Source organism: Leucoraja erinacea, chromosome 37 (genome assembly GCF_028641065.1).
Source record: "Leucoraja erinacea ecotype New England chromosome 37, Leri_hhj_1, whole genome shotgun sequence".
Classification (NCBI taxonomy): Eukaryota; Metazoa; Chordata; class Chondrichthyes; order Rajiformes; family Rajidae; genus Leucoraja; species Leucoraja erinaceus.
The window spans coordinates 2,462,829-2,481,689 of NC_073413.1; the positions used below are offsets into that span (position 1 = coordinate 2,462,829).

The window sequence follows — 18,861 nt, forward strand, 5'->3', positions numbered from 1 at the left end:
TTATGTTTCTGCAGAGTAAAATTTCATTTGTCCTATCTGGTACCTATGACAAAAACACTCATTGACTCTTGATATGTGTGACTAGGGTCTCAAGCTGAAATTTAACAGTTAAATGGCTACTATAGAGTATACAATCCCAGCCACTCCATTCTCTCAGCATATGACAATCCCCGCCATCCCGGGAATTTAACCTTGTAAATCTATGCTGCAGTCCCTCAGCAGCAAGAATTTCCTTCCACAAATTAGCGGACCTTAGTATCCTCACAGTTCACACTTCCACCCAGCATTGTGTCATAGATTTACAAGGTTAATTCTCAGGATGGCAGGACTGTCATTTGCTGAGTGAATGGAGCGGCTGGGCTTGTATACTGTGGACTTTTAGAAGGATGAGAGGGTATTATATTGAAGCGTATAAGATTATTAAAGGTTGGACACGCTGGAGGCAGGAAAAATGTTCCCAATGTTGGGGAAGTCCATAATCAGGGGCCACATTTTAAGAATAAGGGGTAAAGCATTTAGAACACAGACGAGGAAACACTTTTTCTCACAGTGAGTTGTGAGTCTGTGGAATTCTCTGCCTCGGAGGACGATGGAGCATCACCTATGTGGGATCTCTCTCTCTCTCGCTCTCTCTCACACACATATATACATTTGCATATGTACACAAACATGAAATTAGCCAACAAACAATAATAGTGCAAAAAAAACGAAACTGCTGCTCTGAAGACGATGTAGTTCAGATCTTATTTGGAGGTTGTATTGTTTAATAGCCTGATTGCTGCAGAGAAGCAGAAAATGTTGGAGCTACTCACTTTCATTTGTGGCGAGAGGAACATAGTTCACATCTCAGGTCAACAACATTTCATGAGAACTGGGAAAAAGTGAGAAATATAAGCTTGTTTTATAGTTTCCAGTTCTGATGAAATGTAATTGAAAACAAAAATAAGTCTCTTGGTTAGAAACCCTGGTTGGAAACAAATAAATTGCAGGATCATTAAATGCTGTTCAGTTCTATCTCTACAATGGAGGGCACAATTAAAGCCCTGTCCCACGGTACAAGTTCATTCCACGAGTTCTCCTGAGTTTGCCTGATTCGAACTCAGAGATTTACGATACTGGCCAATCGTCGGTACTCGGGACTCTCGTGGACATTTTTCATCATGTTGAAAAATCTTCACGAGTCTTCCCATGCATTACATGCCGTTAGCGAGTCTTCCTGAGTACCTGCCATCAGCGCTAAGATACGTCCCCGAGCTCCGACGTACCCGCTACGTTCATTCTCCGTGCTTACCATGAGTTTGATTTTTTTTAACTCGGGAGAGCTCTTGGAATGAACTCGCACTGTGGGACAGGGCTTTTAGGTTTCTATATGTGTGGAAGGTAGGAATTGAAAGAAATCGATGTTAGGATTAATGACATAGTGCTTGGAGATTATGGTGATAGAAGCAGGAAATCTCTGAAGTTTGGTGATCTACTTCCAGTGCACTAAAGGAATTTGATGTGTTAAATTATTTGGATACAGGAGCAAACTGAAACACCTCCAATAATCTATATTCTATCCTATGGGGAGAAGGCAGGAAGGGGATACTGATAGTGGATGATCAACCATGATCACAGTGAATTGTGGTGCAGGCTCAAAGGGCCAAATGACCTGCTCCTGCACCATTCAGGTAATTGTCATATGACATCGTCTATTGTCTATAAAATGGAATCCAGAAAATGAAACAATGCATTTGTTGCCAAGAGATGGTCTGTAATGTTCCGTTGCTGTGGTAGCGTTAGGTCAGTTCAACAACCTGATGGGACAGTAGCTTTTTTTGAACTGACATTTACACTTCTGCATCTACTGTGGTGACAGTGAGAAAAGACTACAGCTTATCAAATTTCAATTATCCGTTGAACAAACTTGACCCGAACAGCTTGGTATTCCTAACATCTTTACTTTCTGAGACCTTTCCTTTAAAAGATCTTTCAGGGAAAGTGTTACGACTATCCGCAGAAACTGCGTGTAATCAATTCCCCTTGCAGTGGACAATAGCCTTCTTTGTGTCATCGGAAGGCTAAATTCAATCTGGAAATTGTCCTCGTGGGGAGAGACCATCAAATTTTCTTTATTTATTGTGGCATTTGGATCGATACAGGTATTGTAATTTTTCTTTTCACTTACCTTGTGTAGTGCTGATTTACATAAGATGTTCACTCCTGTATATCTGTATGAGTATGGGAAGACAAATGTTTCAGGACATTTGATAGTGGAGACTTGTGTGCACAAAATTACATATGTTTTCCAAGTGATTTCCATCACATAAGCACAGAAATTAAGGACTTTCACAAGCTCTTGGTTTGAAACGATTTTAATATAGTTTAGAGATACAACATGAATCAGACGCTTCGGACCAGCGATTCTATGGTGACCATCGATCACCGATTTTAGTTTAGTTGTTCATTGTCATATGAAAAGCTTGAAATTGCATGCTGCAGGTAAAGGAAAGCCGATACATGATTGCAATCAAACCGTCCACAGTATACAGGTGAAGGGTAAATAAAGATTTTAGAGTGGAATGATTGTAATCGATGTCAGCAGACCTCTTACAGTCTGCACGCAGATGCAGAACAGCACGCAAAGGATCACCTTGCTCAGGCGCCAGTTGGTCTCGACATTCATACTGGTTCAAGAGTGTTTTATTGTCCAGCATGTTTTATTGTCTTATGTCCCAAAACAGGCTATTTTGGCGAGACAGAGACGGTAAATTGGCTTGAATTGTTTTATTTTAATGAAACAACGAGCCAACGAAAGTGGAACCAAATTTACAAGGTGGCTTCCACAAGTGTGGGCGCTAGACTGACAGTTACTGATAGTTACAGCAAAAAAACTGCCAATAGAACACCCGCCCGTGCTCAGTGACTCCTCCCTCCCGTCAATCACGCGGGTTCTATTACCCAGAGCTACACTATGTTTTTCCCCTTTTTCAAACACTCCCTACACATTAGTGGCAATTTTATGGAGGCCATTTACGGAACCTAAAAAGCTACATGTGTTTGGGATGTGGGAGGAAACTGGAACACCCGGAGGAAACCCACACAGTCACTCAAACTCCACTGTACCCAATGTCCGTATTGAACCAAGATTTCTGGTGCTGTGAGGTAGTAGCTCTACCGGCTGTGCCATTGTGCTGCTCATTTTATGAGTGCAAATTCCATTGTTTTCTTTGTTTTGAGTTTTAGTTACTTTGAGAATAGAGCAGGATTTGCTTTTGAGTCAGTTTATAGGCACATAATCTGCGAGAATTGCCAATCCAATGATAAGGAAGTGCTACACTGAACTATTATCTACCTCTTTGATGACCCTTGGACTATCCTTGATCAGACTTTGCTGGGTTTATCTTGCGCTGTAAATGGGTCGATTGCAAACGTGTATTGTCCTTCTGCTGACTGGTCTGCACGCAACAAAAGCTTTACACTGTACCTCGGTACACATGACAACAAACTAAACGTAAACTCAAGAGCATAGACCATAGAACAGTACAGCACAGGAACAGGCCCTTTGGCCCACAATGTCCGTGCCACGGATGGTGCCCAGTTAAACTAATCTTCTCTGCTTGTCTGCTCTGTACCAATTCTATTTAATTATTATTTTGGTTATTTTGCAGCCACTTTAAATTACAACCATGTGGAGGAGGTGCATTTGTGGGATTGAAGAGTCCCATGCATCATCGGAGGTAAGTATTTTTGTAATTTCCTGTTGTTGCATTGCATTTACAAAATTTGTATTTGTATTATCGCCGGAGTCCCATTGTTCTTCACGGCTGTCCCCTCACGCCCAGTTCCCATTGTCTTCCCCTAGCCCCCCCCCCCCTCCCCCCACTCTCATTGAACGATGATTGCGAGTCGATCATGAAGCCCCACTGCCGCTGAGGATCCCGAAGCTGCCGTTGCTGCTGAGGCTTCCATCACCGCCACTGCTTAGGTTCCCTCAGCCCAGGCAGACCTCGCCATCCGGCTTCACCTCGGTCCCCTGGGAGGCCTGTGGGGCGAGTCCAGTATGTTCCAGTCGGCGGCGCGTTTGTTTAAAACATGCATTGGCTTTCATGCACTCCATATTAATGCACTTCTCAAGTCACTGAATATTTCAATACTGTTTTCTCTGAGGAAGGGTTTCGGCCCGAAACGTTGCCTATTTCCTTCGCTCCATAGATGCTGCTGCACCCGCTGAGTTTCTCCAGCCTTTTTGTGTAACCTGTTTTCTCTAAAGTCTGATTCACTATGATCCAGTTATTAATAGTGACCAATTATTCTTCAGGCACTGAGCTGCAGGTCGACTACAGGTAGGTATTTGGCGGCTGGTTTATCTGAGCAGCTGGCTCAGTATGAACAGCTGGTAATGCAGCTCATTGATCAACATCTGGACAAAAAGACCCAGCTGCAAGTGAGAGGTGAACACCTTAAGGTAACATCAATTCCAGTTGAATATTTGTTACCCTTACTGAGTGAGCTATTACAGTGATCTGTGTACTTTGTGTTTGCATTTCTGCAGTTGGATTTCACTTTAAAGCCTGAAAATTCAGTCCAAAATATTGCAAGTTTTCTTTGTAACAATAACAATTAACAATGCCTCTTATTTTCTAAAGCTTATTTTCAAATTAGTTACATGGTTTACGACATTCCAATGTTAATTGAACAATAAAGGTCCCTTATAAGCAACGTTGGCTGGTTCGGCAGGCCCGGCAGAAATGTCCATCATGTTTCCCAGCCAGTTAAAAGAAGCAAGGGTGGGAACAGCTGAGGTTCTGACTAAATGTTTTCAGTCTTCCCTTGCCAAAGGAATGGTGCCAGAAAATTGCTCAAATTGTCGAGGAGTGCTTCCTGTTAGTATATAATAGCAAAGATGAAATTGTACAGGAGAAGACGCAGGTGGGATTTAGTTTAGTTAATTGTCACATATCGAGTAAACTATAAAAGAATACAAGACTCGGAGGGATTGCCGTGAGTGCAGTGATCTTGGAGTCTGCTGCGAGTGCGGACGGCTTTCTGACTTTGGGCGGACAGGGAATGCAGAGAGAGTACAGCGGTCGGTGAAGGAGCATGTGTGTAGCCTGTACATTAAACTGATGGCTGTGGGTCTCCGCCTATGCTGGGTGCCCTAGAAATTCTCACACACCACTGTGGTGGCTGTTTATGTTTAATCTTTGTAGTTTTGTGTCTTGTTGCTTTTTTGGTATGACTGTGGTAAATCAAATTTTATTGTACCTCAGTGCATGTGACAATAAAGGACCATTAAACCATTGAATGTAAATGAATAATTTCATCCCGTGATTTCATTAGGATAATTTTAATATCTTAATAACAAGGTGGAATTGAAGAATTGGTGCTCTTGAATTACAAATGTTGCGTGTTTGTGATTTCCATTCTATGTTGCCCAGTTTTTATCACTGTTAGGAGGTATTAATCACGTTAACTTTCTCAGTTACTGGAAGACCTCAAGGGAAAAGTCCGTGAAAACGAAGAAGCATTATCGGAAAAGACGCAACTTGTCGATGTGTTGCAGAAAAAGCTTCATAGAAATAATCGGGATCTAGCGGTAAGGACATCATTGTTTGCTGCTGTGTGAATGTCTATTTCAGGGAAAGATCTCTGCAACCAGCTAAGGGATTCTGTTGCAACTGGCAGTGAAATAAAAATAGCAGGGAGCCTCTTGGAAATAAATCTGTATTTTCTTTTGTATAAATGTTCCCATTCGTTTTTTCTAAATCAGCCCATCAACCCTTTTGTGATCTGTTATAGTGCAGAATCACATTTTATGTGGAGCCTTGCAACATTGTCATTCTGGTTATGACAGGTTGTTGGCATTGCTGATCTGTGCCACCAATCTTTTGAGCCCTGATCAAGATCAGAAGAGAACTGCTATTTAAGATGCCCACTACACATGAACTCTTGATTATAATGCAACAGTGTTACTACCGATTATATCTATCTTCCATCTATTCTATTCCATATATATTACTAAAACTCTCATCTTGACCACTTCCTCTCTGCTTTGGAATTAAATTTGATCAAAAACGATCCTGCTTAATGCTACGATTGTGTTGGGGAATGGGACAAGGCCTCCTGTGCGACTGGGGAACAACATTTTAGTTGTTCTTTTTCCCATCCACTAGTGGGAGAGTCGAGCAGTAGAGTTCATAGCCTCAGATTTAAAGGAAGTTCCTTTGGGAAGCATATTAAGAGGAATTTCTTTAGACAGAAATAAGGGGTTGCCCATTTAATGCATTTGCATTTTTGGTTCTCTGACAACGGCATGCGTGTTTGCAACTATGTTTGTCAAAGTGCAGACAATGCAGGCTCGTAGAATATTTTCTTCATCCCGTGATTTCATTAATGATAATTTTAATTTTAATGTCTTAATACCAAGGCGGAGTTGAAGACCTAACTATTGGTGCACTTGAATAACAAATGTTGTGTGTGTGTGATTTCCATACTATGTTGCCCAGTTTTTTATCACTATTAGGAGATATTAATCACTTGTTAACTTCCTTAGTTGCTGGAAGACTTTAATGAAAAACTCGGGGAAATCGAAGAGGAACTGCGAAAAACAACACAACAATTGGAAATACTGCAGACAAATCTGGAATGGAACAATTGTGCGATAGTGGTAAGGAAATCATTGTTTGCTGCTGTGTGAATCTCTATTTCCAGGAGGTCGAAGGTTCTCGTAGGTTATAGCCATTGCAGACCGGTGAATTTCATTGGGAAAAAAAACGTAAACAGTAATTTTCAGAAGCAAAGAAAACTGACCGGTAATGTTATTGTCCGCCGAGCTTCACAACCGTGGATCTCTGGCTTCTTAAAAGTTTGCTCCACTCCTTTTTCCCCATTCTCCTCCCCCCCTTTTAAAGGATTTACTGTGCATGGGCTTTAACCTTCGTAATTAGAGCGCAAATCTTCCTGTTCATCGCGGCATGTGTATCACCTTGGCTTTGCACCATGTGAATTTCACTCAGACAGTTCCTCCCCTGCTTGCCCTGTCTTCCGCCTGCATAATGGGCTGGAAAGGAAGTGGTGTGTGTGTGTGTGTGTGTGTTCCACTCTGACAGTCGCCGTTCCAGTTGCCGGTTTATCAGGTGACTGCCGGCAACTTGACAGACGCCTGACAATTCGCCTAAGTGGAACAGGCTCCCTCCCGAAAGTCCTTTTCGTTTAATTTGGCTACTTTTTAATTTTTTTAGGAGTTAGTGGAACATATAAGAATAGTTGAAGAAACGAATCAGGACCTGGACAACAAGTATTACGCTGCAGATTACGACAGCTATATCGAGATCTGTGGTTTGAAGGCGACCCATGAAATTGAATTAGCACATCTCAAAGGTAAACACAGCACTCAGCTCTGTAAAATCAGGGAGAAACATGCACAAGAAACATCACAGAAAGATCAGTGCTGTTTACAACTTCACAAAGATCTCCAACATTTAAGACCTCACACCAAGTTCTGTGCACCCCTTGCAGAACAGGCAACTGGTTCTTTAAATTATTTCACCGACCGGAAGATTAACGAACTGGAAGGTTTTTACTCAAAGTTGACCTGTTAATATTTTTGGCCATAAATGGTCCTACCGCAGATTTGTACATCTGTCGTCTCGTGGTAGGGAGTAGGTTTGCCCTAAAATATTCTAGCATTAGAGGAATGGAGTGGATTTTATGACAAAACATCACTTCATTTTTGTTTTGCCGTGTAATTCTCTGGTCCCTGCAACCTCGTGAGATTTTGTGTATGCAAATTGGTTGCTGTAATTCCCATATTTTATCACTGATCACACTTAAAAATATACTTCATTGGTTGGTAAATGGGTTGATACATTGATTGATCAGGAAAAGTAGCGTGTAATCTAAGTTTTTTTCATTCAGGTATTCTTGTCAGATTCCTTGATCAGAAGATAGTGATGTTTAAAGGATTCAATAAAATAATTCTTTGAGAAGCATTTGTAAGAACACACAGTCATTTGGACAGATTCGTACAGATGCTTTTCAAAACATTCTCTTCTTGAATCCTTTAAACATCGCTATCACTGAATTTTCATTTTCAGAGGATGCCGATAGTTAAAACATGACATGGTGAAGGGCGGCCTGGTGGCGCAGCGGTAGAGTTGCTGCCTTTCAGCGCCAGAGACCTGGGTTTGACTCCGACTTAGTTTTGGGATTCAGTAAATTTATACCTTAATTTCCAAAATGTTGAGGAGACACATTTTCTGTGGAGCTTTATTCAAGCTTCTAATCATTTCTCACTAGTGATAGTTAAGGAATTTATCGTTGGATAAATATGTAAATGGAATTACCATTGTGCCTGAGCAATCTTCAAGCTTAATGAATTGTAGCATTTCAAGGATATTTGATGATTTCAAATACTGGTATTTAGTAGAACATATGATTTTCACTGATTTCCATTAACTGCTGTGGAAACTATTGCAAATTGTGGAGGTTTTGCTTTTTTTGCAACAAATATCAGATTGTTTTTTCCTTTCTCTTTCTAAAAGAACAAGTGATGTTTCTGATGGAAGAGGCAGAAAGGTCAGAGGACAGATTTATGTCAAAGGAAGCTACATACCTGTTGATAATTGAACAGATGCAAGAGGAGCTGGACAATGTACAGGTACGCCAAATATAAGTCCCTTGCACCTGGTGACGATTAACTGAATATTGATCTGTTTGCCATTTACCTGGAATGAAATGACTTCATCTTATCAAAAAAGGAAAATTGATGGTATGATATACCGTGAGTTGTTGAAGCATTGTAGGAATTAAAGCATATAATTAGTTAGTTACCTAATGGTAGCTGATTACAAAATTCAATTACTAGATGTAAACATCTATCCATTTCTTAAGAAAAGGTTAACATTTTTAAATAGCCTAAGTGACCAATTAACACAAGAATTCACAATGTAACATGATTTTTAAATCTCATTGTCATGAATTTATAAGCCAAATGGAAGGAATTTTATGTTTAATTCCCGTAAGTTAATAGCCATTTTAATCATCTTGCGAATAGGTTTTTGTGGAACGCGATCGATTGGAAGGTTGCGATTGCAGTGAATTTGAACCCCATATTGACTGTAAAGATTGAGCACTATTTTCATTTTGCAGGAAAAGGAAGAACTGAAAATCCTTCCAGAAGAAACACAGCAGGAGCGCAGAGAACAAGATCCGTCCTCCTGCAAGAATGAATTGGCTGAGCTAAGGTTTGGTTCGACTTGAACTGGGATATCAGTTGCATTTCTATTGTGCCATACGATCAAATGGGATTATCTCTTGATGCTTTGGCTGGCAAACAACGTTTGAAGTGTCGATGATGGTAGCAAAGACGGCAGTCAATTTTCGTAGGGTGGTGTCGTGGAGCCACAAATTATTCAACTCCTTGACGATGGAGAATCCGTCTGGTTAAAGGAGGACATTCAGTTTTGAATGGCTGAACGGCTTTCATATGGTTTGTTTTAGATTAGTTTAGTTTAGGGAGAATCTAAATCCAAGCTGACTATCAACACGCATTTGGGATTGTTTCAGTTCAATACGCTTCCATTCGGCATATCATCAGCCCCCAGGGATTTTTTTTCAAGGGTTTATGTCACAAATTCTAGACGGAATTGAAGATGTGGTGCGTTACTTGGATGACATCCTCATCTCAGCCCCTGGCAGGCAGACACATGATGAAAGGTTGGAAGTGGTACTCAATGCCTTGAGACACACAGTGTAAGAGTGAAGGCACAAAAGTGTGAGTTCTATTAGAACTCGGTAGAGTACTTGGGTCATAAGATGTACAAGGATAGTCTACACCCCACCAAGGGTAAAGTTGATGCAATCCAGAACACGCCCACTCCCAGAAACATATCTGAGATATGATCCTTTTTAGGATAAGTGCATTATTGTGGGAGGTTCGTACCATGCCTGTCCACCTGTTTACATCCCTTGAGCGAGATCTTGAGAAAAGATGTACCATGGAAGTGGACACGTGAATGTGAACAAGCTTTCAAATCATGTAAAGCTCAGTTGGTAGAGAGTACAATACTTGTTCATTATGATGTCAATAATCCAATGAAGTTAGCATGTGATGCTTCACCATACGGTGTTGGTGCTGTCTCTCATGTGCTAGTAAATGGAGAGGAGAGGCCTATAGCCTTTGCTTCTAGTACACTCAGTTCCAAATAGAGCGAGAGGATCTTGCATTCATTTTTGGTGTTAGGTGGTTTCACAAATACTGGTATGGTAGAAGGTTTGTAATCGTGACACATCACCAGCTGTTGACAGTGATCCTAAATCCAAAAGCACACATCCCAACTGTGGCAGCAGCCAGAATGTAAAGATGGGGCATTGATATTGACTGCATACCAGTATCAGCAATGCTGACGCCATATCTAAATTACCTTTGGAATCGGAGTTTACCCCAAACAGAGAGAATGTGTTTTATTTCTCTCGTGTAGGTGAGTTAACTATCACTTCAGGAGACATTGGGAAGGCTACTCACACTGACAGACTTTTGTCAAGAGTGCGGGAGTATGTTACAAATGGATGGCCAAACAAATTGCCGGATTCAGAGGCAGAACTGAACCCATTTTTTGTACGTAGGAATGAACTCTCAGTAGACCAAGGGTGTGTCATGTGGGAGCGAGAGTTGTAATCCCTGAAAGATACGGAGTAAAATTGTTAGGAGATCCTCCTGATCAGCATTTGGGAATGTGTCTCAAAGAGTCTAGCTAGAAGCTATCTATGATGGCCTGGTGCAGAGTTAGATGGACAATAATTGTTCATTGTGATTGATAGTCACTCCAAGTGGATAGAGGTGTTTCCAATGAACAAAACGACATCCAGCAAAACAATTTACATTTTGCGAGGATTGTTTGCATCCTATGGATTTCCAGAGGAAATGATGTCTGATAACGGACCTTAATTCTGTTCACAAGAGTTTGAGTATTTCATGAAAGGGAATGGTGTAAAACACACTAGAGTCGCTCCATACCATTCCGCATCCAAATGGAGCAGCAGAACGCACACTGCAAATTTTGAAGTGTGCATTAGTCAAACAAGTGCTGGATCCAAATCCAAAGAAAAGCCATTTGTCTCTGTTTCACAAACTGGCTAACTTGAGATGATGAATTAAGGAGAGGTTCTGCAGAGGAAGCATTGCTTGTAGTTGAATTGTCACTGAGTTGAATGTAGGTTCTTGTTTGCTAACATGGTAATAAAATGGCACATCCATTTCACCCATCACTTATAGCAACCTTGGAAAAATAAGATGTCACTAGTCTTTGGATACACTAATGACATCTTATTCTTCCAAGGTTGTTAAAAGACACACGTTAGTTACTTTAGACTTTAGAGATACAGCATGGCAACAGGCCCTTCGTCCTACTGAGTCTGCACCGACCAGCAATCATCCCGTACACTAGCGCAATCCTACACACGAGGGACAAATTACAATTTTAACCAATCCAAATAGCCTACAAACCCTCACATCTTTGGGATGTGGGAGGAAACTAGAATACCCGGAGGAAACCTACGCAGTAACAGGGAAAAGTTGCAAACTCCACACAAACAGCACCTACAGTCAGGAGTGATCCTGGGTCTCTGGCGCTGTAAGGCAGCAATTCTGCCCCCACTGTTACTTGATAGAACCATGTGCACACAATGTGCGTGGAATTACAGAATTCTGCTTGTAGGAGCACTGAATGATTTATCCATTTAATTCTCGCCTCTTTCCTTTTTGAGATGCGCCCTTGAATTGTTTTATAAAAAATATATTATTATTGAGTATTTTGTTACCACTTTTTTAGGGAATATAACCTAGGTCAGTTTGCTGAGTGAAAAATAATTTCTCCCCCACTTCCCCTGGCATTTTTGCTAGTTTCTATACCTTTGCTTCCTCCAATTCAAGAAATGGTCTTTCCAGTTTGGCTCCGTCAAACCGCTTGTAGAGAAATCCACAGACTGTCGAAAGCAGCTGCTTCAAAGTCCTTGGAGAAGATTCCTTGAAAGCCCTGTGTTCTTCCCAGCCCTTGGTATCGATGACATTTCTTTGAGAAGGTGGGGTTACTGTGTTACTGTTTATACTGCTGTTTTCTTTCCAGACATGTCAGACCAGCGCCCAGGAAGCAAACAATTGGCAATGAAACACACGAGGAATATGAGGAGGCTTTTGAGAATGACTCAATTGAAAAGGTGGTGGTGGCACGGAAGGTGTGTATTGCCAATCAATTCATCGTTTTCTAGTTGTAGTCTAATTTTCTGATGTTTTACACTGCATCGTGCCCCTAACACCCCACCCCAGTGAACAGGGCAACTCTGGAAAACCTGCTTCCATGTACATACTAACTAATAAATAGGATACATAGTACATCGGTTTGGAGTGGGTGATTCAGGCATCAACACAGAAAACCTGGCCTGGTTTCATTGTCCAGCCTCGAGGTCTGCACGTGGTGCCCCTCCCCTCACCCAGCAACAACTCCTCTCCTGCGAGACATGAGGTGTTTGAGTTACTCTCATGTCGCACTCACGCGAATGGGTTTTCAAATGCATATCTCTAATCTCCCTGTTTCGGTATGAAACAGTGCAGTGAATACAGGCCAAGGTGTAAGCCAAATCTCGAAATGAATGCAATAAATTTAGTTATCTCATCTTAACCAAAAGAAATTCTTAAATGTAGAGACACCTTTCTAGGAATACAGAGAGCAGGAAAAAACAGCTGATGAAGGTTTATCTTTCCCCACCTTCAGCTTGCTGTATAGTGTAAGAATGGATACGTCACCCATCACCAAGGAATCCAAGACTAACCATGGAAGTACTGTCATTTTCTGATTGACTGTGACAGAGGATTTTAGAATCTAGACTCAATAGTTCACCAAGGAATCCACATTGCTGTTTGCATAGAATAGTGCATTCATTTGGTCCCATAGTATTGAAGCCGCTGCCACCCATTCGTACATTATAATGCGGATCTTTATAACATGATAAGTAAAAACAAATCTTCACATCTGTACCTTGGCATTTTACTAATTAGTTTAATTCTGAAAGAACTAATTAGTTGAGGTTCATAAGTGATGGGATAAGAATTAGGTCGTGTGGCCAATCAAGTCAACTCCTTGATTGAATCATGGCTGATCTATCTCTCCTTTGTAACCCCATTCTCCTACCTTTTCCGCATAAACTCTGACACCTGTATTAGGTTGATGTTAATTAGCTATTGACATCAGTTTCTGTTTTGCAGGCGAAGAGGCGAGTGAAGAGTTTCAAACGTATATTCACCTCTCGAAAAGTAAGTCATCACGATGCATGTTGATGTTGAACCGGCCGACCCCTGTACGGAGCCAGTTCAGGGCGACCCACTCGTTCCAGGGCATGTCCGAGCCAGGTGTGGCTGTGGTGTTTGGTGCAACAGTGAATTGAGGAGGTCAGGAAGTCTGTTCCCAGCTGGTTCTCCAAGCTCCTAGTGTGTTGAAACCGGAGCCACAGAGGGTGGCTGCGTGACGGTAGAAGGAGCGATCAGATGACAGGCGTCGAGGTCCCAGTTGCTGTGAGTCCTGGGCGAGGTGGTGCAAAGGATGTTTGGTGTCCGAAGGGGCCTTGCACACCAGCCTGTGGGTGAAGTACTCTCTGCGAAGCTTGGCGGGTGCGATAGCTGCGAGCACCGGCAGAAGATCCGGAGTAGGACGTAGGCAGCCGGTGATGATCCGCATGGTGTCGTTGAGGATGGCGTCCAGCTTGCTAGTATGAGCGCTGCGGCATCATGCTGGGGCGGTGTACACAGCGGTGCTGTACACGAGTGCAAGAGACCGGTTCAGAGAATAGATATCCAGGCGCCCCATGATGATCCAGCCAAGCAATGCAGGAGGTACACAAAATGCTGGAGAAACTCAGTGGGTGCAGCAGCATCTATGGAGCGAAGGAAATAGGCAACGTTTTCGAGCCGAAACCCTTCTTCAGACTGATAGCGGGGGGGGGGGGGAAGGAGAGAGGGAATGAAAAGGGGAGGAGGAGGAGCTCGAGGGCTGGGGGATGGGAGGAGACAGCTCGAGGGTTAAGGAAGAGGAGGAGACAGCAAGGGCTAGCAAAACTGGGAGAATTCAATGTTCATGCCCCCAGGATGCAGACTCCCCAGGCGGAATATGAGGTGCTGTTCCTCCAATTTCCGGTGTTGCTCACTCTGGCAATGGAGGAGACCCAGGACAGAGAGGTCGGATTGGGAATGGGAGGGGGAGTTGAAGTGCTGAGCCACCGGGAGGTCAGGTAGGTTATTGCGGACTGAGCGGAGGTGTTCGGCGAAACGATCGCCCAACCTCCGCTTGGTCTCACCGATGTAAATCAGCTGACATCTAGAGCAGCGGATGCAGTAGATGAGGTTGGAGGAGATACAGGTGAACCTCTGTCACACCTGGAATGACTGCTTGGGACCTTGAATGGAGTCGAGGGGGGAGGTGAAGGGACAGGTGTTGCATTTCTTGCGGTTGCAACGGAAAGTGCCTGGGGAGGGGGTGGTACGGGAGAGAAGGGAAGAATTGACAAGGGAGTTGCGGAGGGAGCGGTCTTTGCCTCCAACGTCATCTACTGCATCCTCTGCTCTAGATGTCAGCTGATTTACATCGGTGAGACCAAGCGGAGATTGGGCGATCGTTTCGCCGAACACCTCCGCTCAGTCCGCAATATCCTACCTGAACTCCCGGAGGCTCAGCACTTCAACTCCCCCTCCAATTCCCAATCCGACCTCTCTGTCCTGGGTGTCCTCCATTACCAGAGTGATCAACACCGGAAATTGGAGGAACAGCACCTCATATTCCGCCTGGGGAGCTTGCACCCTGGGGGCATGAACATTGAATTCTCCCAGTTTTGCTAGCCTTTGCAGTCTCCTCCCCTTCCTTAACCCTCGAGCTGTCTCCTCCCATCCCCCAGCCCTCGAGCTCCTCCTCCTCCTCCCTTTTTCCTTCCATCTCTCCCCCCCCCCCCCCCCCCCCCACCCCCCCCCACCAGTCTGAAGAAAGGTTTCGGCCCGAAACGTTGCCTATTTCCTTCGCTCCATAGATGCTGCTGCACCCGCTGAGTTTCTCCTGCATTGAGTGATGACAAGAGAGAATTCTGCAGAGGAAAAGGCTGCTGAACTTTCCAAAGATTAGTGGTTTCCTGTTTGACAGAACGAGTTTGATTCTTGTCTGTCTGTTTGAAGTGGCCGTTGGCCAGGAGCTGGTGGGCGACAGAGTTGGCCGTGACAGGGCAATGCTTTGGGCGATTGAAGGTCTTCCAAGCCACCCTACTGGAGTGTGTGAAGTTGATTCCTTGGACTGTCTCTTCCCACCACTCTCTGCGCTTCTTGTCGTGGTGGATTGTCAGGTCCGTAGCCTTGGAGACAGCCTCTTCGCCTGGTTCAGCGTCCAGGAATGCGTCGTAGCAGATCTTCAGATGGGAGCCATCACTTTTGTGAGTCTCTTGGAGCAGGATTGCAATGACTTTGTGGGTCTGTGGCAGATGTTCAATGATGGTGGTCTAGGCCTTGGTGAGGTTTTCTGCATTCAGCTGCAGCAGGGTGATGCCATCCGGTTCATTGTTATTTCTGCTGCTGTCTGTTTGTTGCCATTTACCTGACTGAGGTCAGTTGACAGGGCTCACCAAGGGGAGGTCGACAACATGAGCCCTATATGTTATACAAAACAGTTATATATGTTTATGCAGGACGAAATCCGGCTTGTTCAGCGGGTAGTTGGGGGTCGACGATTGGATCGAGCCGGGCCAGGAGAAGCCGTTCGAGAAGCTTGTACAGGACACAGATGAGTGAGATGGGCCGATGGTTCCTTGGGTCGTACACACGCTTGTTTGGTTTTGGTAGTGCAATGACGGTGGCTTTCCACCAGCTCTTCGGAATGGACTGACCAATAAGGCATGAGTAGTAGAACTCACGGAGCCAGACCTGGCATTTAGGACCGCAGTGTTTCAGGAATTCTGGGGGAATGTTATCTGGACCCTGGGCTTTTCCGCATTTCAATTGAGTGATGACAGGAGAGAGTTCTGCAGAGGAAAAGGCTGCTGACTGGAGCCCATCAGCGCCTGGAGCTTCCCAAAAATTAGTGGTTTCCTGTTTGACAGAACGGGTTTGATTCTTGTCCGCTTCTTTGAAGTTCTTCCAAGCCACCCTACTGGAGTGTGTGAAGTCGTTTCCTTGGACTGTCTCTGCCCACCGCTCTCTGCGCTTCTTGTCGAGACACATTGTCAGATCCGTGGCCTTGGAGACAGCTTCTTCGCCAAGTTCAGCGTCCAGGAATGCGTCGTGGCATGCGTCACACTCTTCGTCCCATGTGGGGATGTACCGGCAATGATAGCTGCGAGGAATGGAACTCTTCGCTGCCCTGATGAGGAATTTGCAGAAGACTCAGTAGGTTTTGTCCAGATTGGTGGAGGAGGGGGTGGGGAGGCTGGCGATCCAGAAGTCCACCAGACGTGTGAACTGGTCTCACCTGGTCTTGCAGAAATGCCACCTCTTCACAGGTTTGGTTGGGACCGGCTCGATGAGGTTGTCCGGGATAATCAGAGATGGGGATGTTGTGATTTTGGGAAGTGATCCAGGATGATACGGTGTGAGGATGGTCCATTCAGGTTTGCAAAAGCCAAGTCAATGTTGGTAGTGATGTTCCACCTGCCAGAGTGGAAGCTGTCCAGTTGTTTTGGTCATACAGGAGTTGAATAGCAGTAGCTGAGCCCCAGTCTGCTAGTGGAGCGGCATCTGAGTTAGTTGAACGGTAGCCCAGGTGGTGCTGTGGCAGTTAAATTCTCCGGTGTAGATGCATGGTGAACCAAAGGTGGAGCTTGGAGAATTTGGCTTGGAAACATTGAAGACCGTGACACCTTCGACTTGCCTTGTTGCCCATTCCACGTCGGAGTCAGGAGGAGACACTGCAATCTCTTTCCATTTTGCTGTGTTCCTTACGAAAGTGGCAATCCTGTTGGTGTAGGCCGCTTGGTTATAAAGCTCTAAATGCAAAATTATGTATATTTTTGAGAAATGTTAAGAAATGTTATTTAACTCTGCTCCTTGGGAGTTAGGATGTCAGAGAGAGATTATATTGAGAGATTATATTTCTGCTTCGAAATGCATTTGTACATTTAAAGTGGTGCTGCAGATTTGAGGAAAGCATTGAGTACATTATAAATATAATTTATCTATTACACTATTCTCATGTTTGTTATGTTGCCATTAGGGTACAATTTAGAAATGCACTTTTGTTAATTATTTTGTTTGACAAAGTTTTTATTAAAAGTTACAATTCGTTTTGACTGTTTTATCACTTGTATTTATATTTGAGTGAAAGTCGCGACCAAAAGATGGCCTGAAATCGTGTTACATGTTTAATTGTGCCATTAATTGTTATATGGTTATAATGTCACTGCCATAATGTCTCTAGTATAGTGGCTACCAGGGGTATTTAGTTGCACCTTGACCCGCTACACTTCTATGGTAACACAAGTATGCTGGCCACCAGCATTAAGGATGTCACACGAAGCGTCACTATTCCTTTTCCCCAGAGATGCTGCCTGACCCGCTGAGTTACTCCAGCTTTTTGAGTTTGACTCCAAATGCAGCAAAACCAAAGTCCTATAAAGCTGCAACATGACTTCCGGACTCTTATACCCAATGCATGGGGTAGGAGATTGCAACCTCCATGAGGTCCACCCTGTTTCAATTAATGCAATGCACCTGGCGTGCACAAGCAGAAGATCCAAGTTGTCTAACAACTTTGGGCTGTGCACGCCATACGAACGAGGAAGATACTCAATGCCCTGACCTATGAAAACAAGCATACCATATAACCATATAACAATTACAGCACGGAAACAGGCCATCTCGGCCCTACAAGTCCGTGCCGAGCAAATTTTTTTTTTTCCCTTAGTCCCACCTGCCTGCACTCATACCATAACCCGCCATTCCCTTCTCATCCATATGCCTATCTAATTTATTTTTAAATGATACCAATGAACCTGCCTCCACCACTTCCACTGGAAGCTCATTCCACACCGCTACCACTCTCTGAGTAAAGAAGTTCCCCCTCATATTACCCCTAAACTTCTGTCCCTTAATTCTGAAGTCATGTCCTCTTGTTTGAATCTTCCCTATTCTCAAAGGGAAAACCTTGTCCACATCAACTCTGTCTATCCCTCTCATCATTTTAAAGACCTCTAACAGGTCCCCCCTTAACCTGCGCTCCAGAGAATAAAGACCTAACTTATTCAACCTATCTCTGTAACTTAGTTGTTAAAACCCAGGCAACATTCTAGTAAATCTCCTGTGTACTCTCTCTATTTTGTTGACATCTTTCCCATAATTGGGTGACCAAAATTGTACACCATACTCCAAATTTGGTCTCACCAATGTCTTGTACAATTTTAACATTGCATCCCAACTTCTATACTCCATGCTCTGATTTATAAAGGCTAGCATATCAAAAGCTTTCTTTACCACCCTATCTATATGAGATTCCACCTTCAAGGAACTATGCACGGTTATACCCAGATCCCTCTGTTCAACTGTATTCTTCAATTCCCTACCATTTACCATGTACGTCCTATTTTGATTTGTCCTGCCAAGGTGTAGCACCTCACATTTATCAGCATTAAACTCCATCTGCCATCTTTCAGCCCATTTTTCCAAATGGTCTAAATCACTCTATATACCTTCATTTACTACACAAACCCCTTGTGATGCCACTTGCATGTTAGAGACTTGGACCACAAGATCCCTCTGTACATCAATGCTATCAAGGCAGTCATGCCATTGGTTGTAGAAACAAAGAACTGTGGATACTGGTTAATACACAAAAGGACACATTTCTGGAGTAATGCCCCGGT

At 43.5% G+C, this 18,861-nt stretch overlaps 1 protein-coding gene across 1 annotated transcript; it reads left to right on the plus strand.

Annotated features, from left to right (window-relative positions):
* The first annotated feature begins 3,645 nt into the window (after nucleotides 1–3,645).
* Nucleotides 3,646–13,908, plus strand: LOC129713765 (uncharacterized). Its single transcript, XM_055663049.1, has 9 exons — nucleotides 3,646–3,719; nucleotides 4,301–4,447; nucleotides 5,465–5,578; nucleotides 6,536–6,649; nucleotides 7,224–7,362; nucleotides 8,526–8,641; nucleotides 9,133–9,227; nucleotides 12,108–12,216; nucleotides 13,244–13,908. Exons 1-9 carry the CDS (start codon nucleotides 3,669–3,671, stop codon nucleotides 13,313–13,315), a joined length of 957 nt encoding a protein of 318 aa, XP_055519024.1. The 5' UTR covers nucleotides 3,646–3,668; the 3' UTR covers nucleotides 13,316–13,908.
* The last annotated feature ends 4,953 nt before the right edge of the window (nucleotides 13,909–18,861 follow it).